Raw genomic sequence first — 7,351 nt, forward strand, 5'->3', positions numbered from 1 at the left:
CCCCAACCTCAGAGCACAATCATGATCTGCCGTACGGCTGGTCTCTGTAGACGCCCTTCGCGGTCCGCGCGGAAGGAGCCTTGTGTCTGGAGTTAGTCCACTCCTCTTGCCCTAGAATCAGTGAGACAATCACAGTTAGATCAGAACCCTGGATCCCAAGGCTTCATTTTTCAGAATCGAACTTAGCCCTGAACCAGTGGTAGATGTCATATTGAAGACACAAACCCTCCCATGTACCTAAGAGATACCCCGGGGAATTTACAAAGATAACAAACGCAATGGAAAACTATCCTCTCACTAGCAACAACCATCAGCATGAGAAGAAAAATAATTTTTGAATCTTAAATGGCGACGAACTTTCCTTTTGGTTACTCATTTAACAACAGCTCACAAGCTCAATTAGCAAACTAAACTGCATTTTGCTAATGTTAAGACACTGATGAGTGGGGCAAAGAATGGGAAAATACCCCTTAGATTTCTTCTAACATCAAAGACAAGGAAGAAAACAGATAAAAATCTGTGAGAAACAGGAAAAATGTCTGGAGAGCCAAAAGGGAATGGGCAGATGGGGAAAGAGAAATGCTCCTTCTGCCTCCATCGGTCTTTTCATAGAACGACTGAAGGGAAAAGGGAAGGGAGACTGGGTGAAAATGAACACACTTCGACAACACTTCCTGGACATGAAATAACTTTATAATGTCAAGTTTCACTCTTGATAAAATAAAATCTACACTGGACAATGGTATCTATAACAAAGGACATTTTGTGTGTTTACCTCCTAAAATTAAACAACTGTTTGGCCTCAGGACTTCCAAAGAGTTATCTACAGGCCTTCGACACCAAACAGTTAACATCCCTTCTGCAACATACAGCAATTTAAGAGCCATGTGTCCACAGAGACCAATTTAAAAAGCTGTGAAAGAAAAATGCTTAAAATGACCTCTTCTTTTGATAGAAACATGCAATCAACGTCATTCCCTCAAGCTAACTTGCATCAATTTAAGGAGACAGCATTCAGCAACCAACTTATTTCTCTTAAGTGTTTGTTACGAGTAACGAAAAAAAAAAATCCAAGGTGCGGTCATCAGGGCTTCAGGCAGGTGATACAACAAAATGCACTTCAAAAGGAACACCGGAAAATGGTTTTTCAGTTCTGTTCAGAGAAATGTCATCACATCCATTAACCACAATCCCGATTCACTTGCTCTGGGTACGAGGCATTCATCAGAGCTCGGCAACTGACTGAAGCTTCCTGTTCTCTGATCTCTGCCCCGCGGCAGAGGCGCTTCTTACTGTCATTATGTTGCTGCTGCCAATTCTTTTAATTAAACCTGTCAGCCTTCTGCATATCGAGACTTCGGACAAGGATTCTCCAGCATCTCCACAGCTCTCACTGAATTAAGGAGGGTTTAGTTGTCTCCCTGCAAGCTTGACAGACCCCCATCTCCTCCGTGGCTTGGTGTTTTTATAACCCTTAAAGAATGACTCCCACTGTAATTTTTTTTCAGAGGATTTGAGATTAGGAATGAATTACAATATCAAGATGGGGTGGGAGAATCACTTTCACACTGTAGTCTCAACTGCTTCATTTTCCTGTACTGTCAGAAAGCAAAGACACTTCAAAAAGATCCATGCTATCAAGTGGCTGCAGTTTGGCTAACTAATCTCAAAGTGGGAAAATTAACAGTCAACCCAGAGAATCTAAGTTCTGAATCTAAACGCATGCAAATTTAGCAAGAATTTAGTCCTCTTTAAACATTAAATTTAAGTATTAAAGGAACTTTTGAAAATAGCTAAATATGCACAAATGAACTGAGAGGAAGCTGAAACATTGCAGACAAATATCCTCACACATTTCCTCATCAATAAAAACCTTTAAAGGCCCTCTCTCCTCTCTCCATGCGGCTGTTCTGGCCAGTCACTCACCGTAGGAATCGTAGGTCTCCTCGCTGAGTCCATGTCCGTAGTCATAGTAATCGGCACCACTGGATTAAACAAAACAAAAGACAGGGCCAAATGATTGGGCTCTTGAGTTCTAATCACACTTGCTGAGTATTCTACAAGTTAAAGATAAATGATAACAGGCTAGGCTAAAAACAGAAAGAAATTCCTACTGAGGTATCAGGGCCCTAAGAAGCCTTGGATTTTCAGATCATCAAAGTCCCCTCTCTTAATTTCCCACTTTTAATACACTGCACATGCCTGACATCTCAACCACAGCTGGCCAGCAGTAAGTGCCGAATGTGCATGAGGGGACACAGACGGCGCTGTCCTGCAGGGGCTGGGTGGATGTCTGTGTGGACAATCCTAGTACCTGTGCCAAGAATGACAGCTGGGCTTGTGCGGGGTTCCAGGAACAAGGAGGAATGGCAAGCACCACCCTGGCTAACAGGCAGTTTACAAAAGGCTAGGACTTCATTTCTTCTTTGTCCCTATCTACCAGAGAGCGTGGGGCTTTATGAATGTGGGCACTTCACTACATGATCCATCAGGAACGAGTACCAAGATGGGATGCTTTATCTCACCAGCACTGCTGTGTTACATTAGCAGGTGGCCACCACCCACTCAGCATCAGTGATTACGGGACAGGAGAGCAGGTGAGTGGAGCCGGCAACCCAGCTGCAAGTTTGGTCACACAGGTCAAAGACCTCTTCAAATATCCTAATGCACCATGCCCTTGCAGCAGACCTTACCAAAACTGCCGTTCTGCAGATGATGGAAAACAGGCTACAGATCTACAATGAATTTAAACTAGATGTAATTTTTTTATAGGAAAAAACTCATGTAAAATAAAGATTATTACTAAATTATAAGCATCGTGGGTATTGGAGGAAGAGCTTCTAATTTATCCTATCAGGCTTTCCTCTTTCTCATTCTACTTTGTTTTCTAGGAAAGCAAACATTCTGAATTTGTTATCTTGGACTGCTATGGAAATAAACATTCCCATTATGTCAACTTCATACACTACCAGGAAAAAAGTTTCTAGCCAAAAATGGAGAAGGAGCCAGCTTAACTATTTAACCCCTACGGAGTCACAATGTGAAGCGCATGGTCCCTGCTGTGAGTGCGCTCTGTTCTGCTGGCTGTGAGGCATCTAGAGTCCTCACAACACCCAAAGGCCGAGGTAAGTGGAATCACCACGCCCACTTCATAGATAAGGATACTGCAGAACAGGAAGGTGAGAAGCCGCCCATACTCTCCCTGAAAACAGTGTAGCTCAATCTATTAGACCACAAAGAGACTTGCTGGTACACCCCACCTAGGCTTCCCCTCACGCTTCCTTTCTCAGTAATGACCCCAGAGACCAATCATCAAACCCAAGGACTACGGCACATTCTGGAAATGCTTTTAAGACAAAATAGGCAACAGGAGCTCTAATCAAGTTCCTCTCAAGGAGAGATGGATCTTCAATGTGCTATCCCTTTTGCCAAAATACTCTTCTCTCTTCTCTTCCAGCTATTTCCTATTCAGTTTCTGGCCTAAGGCCACTCCCACAGAGAACCCCCAATCTCCCAGGAGTAGGCGCTTTCCCATGACAGCAGCTTCCATTGTTTCTCGTCCTTCTCCTGCCCTGGAGCAGAGCTTCACTGTGCAGAGTGACTAGGTGTATGGAGAAGGGGCACCTTGGCCACTCCGGTGTGTCATGGATGGCTTCCTGGAGAATGCGATGCTTGTGCAGTTACCTGAAAAACGAAGATGGAGACGCGGAAGGGCCGAGGAGAATGGACGGGGGCAGTGGCAGCAAGGGTCTTCCAGGCAGAAGGGACAGCTTATGCAAGCGCAGAGGCAGGAAACAGGTTGGAAAACCGGAGTGCGTACAAGTATTTCAACCAAATAGAGCTAACAAGTCTTAATGAAATGCTTGGGCAAGAAGAATATGTCTCGGTATAAAATGTGTCCTCCATGTGCAGAATACAGGCCACGCCTTGATATTCTGGTTTAGTCACATCTTATAAGTTAATGACACAGAGTAACATGCCGGCCTGTTAGGATGTGCACTCTGTGTAACACAGGCTTTCTGGAATGTGCTCTGTTAAGCTCCACTCATTCCTTTAGATGTGTCCAGGAATAAAGTAAGTCACCCCTACAGCTGACCCATCATATACACCAATGTGCAGTTTTCCCAAAGAGGGGCACATAGTTTCAGAGTTTTCAAAAATGGTCTTCAAATTGAGGGCTGGCATTCCAAGAGGATTCAGAAGGAAGGAAGAGGGTGAGAAAGGAATGGACTATCATGAGCCAGACTGCTGCCATCCAGATGGCCTCTCACATGTTGATGTCACTCAATTGAAAAGACTCTCGATGTTTTTATGTATATGGAAACTGAGATTCAGAGGATGAGCCACCTGCTCAGGGTCACACACTTACAGGTGGCAGCACCTACTGCCATCCTGTACTGAACGGTTCATGAGGGGCAGGTTCTGCTCACCATAGCAGGCCACCTCTGGTGGGCAGCTCCTGCCTGACTCCAACTTGCCCAGCTGCTCTTCTGGAAGGTCACATGTTTGCTCCCCCCAGAATCACATGATCCCTCCTCATGCTCAGAAACACAAGTCAGGGTCCACGTGGAACTTATGGCTGCATAGTTATAGTAAGTTACGACTGCTTTAATTCCCTCTCTGGCTCAAATCCCTCCTCTCTCTCTCTGTAGTCCAAATTTGCCTTCAAGTATAATTTATGGTGAGAAGAGAGCCCAGCTGAAACAAGAGTGACACTTTGATATTCCCAAGATAGAAAATCCTGCATAAGCAAAGAAACAATATAGCTTTCCTATTACTTATTATAGCTTTACATATAACAATGATATTAAAGTAGAATTATTTTTCTTATCTCAAGAAAAGAAATTCAGACAAAACCAAACCTTCTGATGAAAGGCCAGTGTCGAATATCCATGAAGACATTTTTGTCTAAACTTGGGCCTTCCCCTGGGGGGCAGTTACAGGACAGTCGCTCCCTCTTGCTGGGTGGGTCTTGTTTCATTGGCCAGTCAAGGGACTGGTCAGGGTGCTGCCCAGCTCACCCTGCAGCTGCCATGTTCTCAATAGCTCACTCTGGCCCCACAGGAGTCAAGTAATTCCCATTTTGTTGAAAATAAACTGGCTAATGCTTCTTAGAAATTTGGTACTACACTAAATGAACCTCAGTCTTCCTTCAAAGATCAGAAGTTACATCATAATGGCTCCCTAGACATATAAAACCTTGATATTCTTGACGATTTTCTCTGTTGCACAGATAAAATGTGAGTAACTTCCTCATAAAACTGAAAAGAATTTCCTTGACTAGGACAGTTCCCAGTTGTTTAAGTTGGAACTGTAAATGACAGGAACTGAGACTAATAAACAGAAGAGTCTAACCATTGCTTTTTGACCAAACTAAGACTCCTTCATTAAATGAAGTAAGGAGAAACGAACACACCTGTAGATTGGAAATCAGCCTGCGAAGCGCTCGAACACAGTTTCGGATTAAAGATAAAATGCGGGTGAAGAATGTTTTCCAATGAACAGGAAGATAAAAGGTAGCATAATTTAGCCCAGCAATGGTTTGGTGATAAGACAATCTTAGTTTTGACAAGTGAAAACTTTAAACTGACACTTGCTATCATTTTGCCCAGTTTCTGATTATTTATTGCAACACTGTCATCAAGCTGAGAAGCTGGGAGCAGCTGAGCCCCATTCTCATACCTGTCAGTTCCATCTGAATTGCTTTCACGGCATTTCATTTCGTGCACCTCAAATGTCTATTAACCAAAGACGTGTCCTATTTCCCAAGGATAAACTAAAAACCCAACATATGGCAAAGGGGGAAAACACTAAAATCTCTTCATTTTGGACACAACTTTTAATATTAAACACAAGAAAACACATTAGGCTGAACACTCCTCAACTTCACCAGAAGGGGTTGAGGGGAAGCTCCTTCCTAAATACTGATGAGGACCAGAACTGAGCTGTTGTCACCGGCACGCAGACCACACCTCCCAGGCTCTCTACTCACCCCTACGCTCCACACTGCAATCTAGCACAAATCCCGGCTTGCCCAGGGGTTCTCGGTTCCATTGACTGAGTCAAGCAGTGGCCCCTGACAGTTCGAGTCCTGGACCTGGTGACTTAAACTTATGCCGAATGCGTGTGGACCCAAGATCCTGACAGAAGAATGGAGAAGGGATTGCAGCATAGCCAGCCCCCTTTGGGGGGTGTTTCTCACTTTCTGTCTCTTTCTTTCTCTCTGACAGTCACATATGCCCTTTAGCAAAAATCTCTCTAAAAACTAAAAATCCTAGTACATCGTAGGTACTCAGTAAATGTTTGCCTGATGTTAATTGAGTGAATTATGTGTGTACACACACACACACACACACACACACACACATATAACTGTTGAAGAATTCTGTGCTCAGGCATTTTAGAAAAGACATGCTACTAATTGGTAAAGTTGAATATGAGGCTACCCACCTTGATCCAACTCTAAAATAGGTCCCATGGTCTAGTGATGAACTCTCTTAACCAACTCTCTCCCATGACCCAGTTCACATCCTGGTCCAGGTGACTGAAAAACACACAAGATGTGTGTGCACACCCTCCCTCCCGCCCCGCCAACTGCCCACACGATGAAGAAATGGAAGAGAAGGAATGGCAGAGTGATCATAGCCCCTGGGGGGTGCTTTCTTCCCTCATCCCATGAGTATACACTCCTAGCAAAATTAAACGAAAAACAAAGGTACCTAATGTTTTTTGAATGTGAAAATAGACTTAAATACAGCAAAATTAAATACTAAGCCCAAGAGGCCATATATTCAGCAAACACTTTTGGACAGGTATCATGGCAAGACACTATGCTGAAAATGGAAATAAGAGAAATAAACGAGGTGTGAGCTATCTGTCCACAAGAAGCTAGAGAGGACAAAGACACTTCACTCTCACAGGTATGAGTATCAATGAATGTCCAAAATACCTTGGAATCAGAGTCTTATTTTGCGGGGGAGGTGTGAGCAAGACATGAAGGAAGTGGCTACTCAATGAAAGCTACCACATTTTTCGTTAATTTATGAATTTTTCTTATTCTTCTTTTTAAAAAACAAGCAAGCAAACAAACAAACCCTCTCTCTTCCCCATACTCTCCTTTGTTTTCCCATTCTGGCCAGAGCCAGGCCTACCTGCTCCAAAGGCAGCTCTTGCTCAAATGAGCAAGAGCATGAGCCTCTTGGTACTTCTTGCTCGGAGCCATTGATTTGGGGTTTCTTCCTAAACCACTCTACCATTCAGCACCCTTCTCCCAAATGGGGTTTTATCAAGTTTTTTTTTTTTTTTTTTTTTTTTTTTTTAAAAAGGTTCTTTTTTTCCCCTTTCCTCTTTT

The 7,351-nt window shown here is 43.5% G+C and overlaps 1 protein-coding gene across 1 annotated transcript in view; it reads right to left on the reverse strand.

Annotated features, from left to right (window-relative positions):
- The window catches only part of KHDRBS3 (KH RNA binding domain containing, signal transduction associated 3), a 211,333-nt gene that overhangs the window by 1,060 nt on the left and 202,922 nt on the right, over positions 1-7,351 (reverse strand). The window contains exons 11-12 of the mRNA XM_027773279.1: positions 1,927-1,985; positions 27-111 (exon numbers count right to left, since the gene is read on the reverse strand). Coding sequence (XP_027629080.1) covers positions 27-111; positions 1,927-1,985 — 144 coding nt within the window. The remainder of the gene's footprint in view (positions 1-26; positions 112-1,926; positions 1,986-7,351) is intronic.

Source organism: Tupaia chinensis, unplaced genomic scaffold, assembly GCF_000334495.1.
Source record: "Tupaia chinensis unplaced genomic scaffold, TupChi_1.0 Scaffold000335_1, whole genome shotgun sequence".
NCBI classification, from domain to species: Eukaryota; Metazoa; Chordata; class Mammalia; order Scandentia; family Tupaiidae; genus Tupaia; species Tupaia belangeri.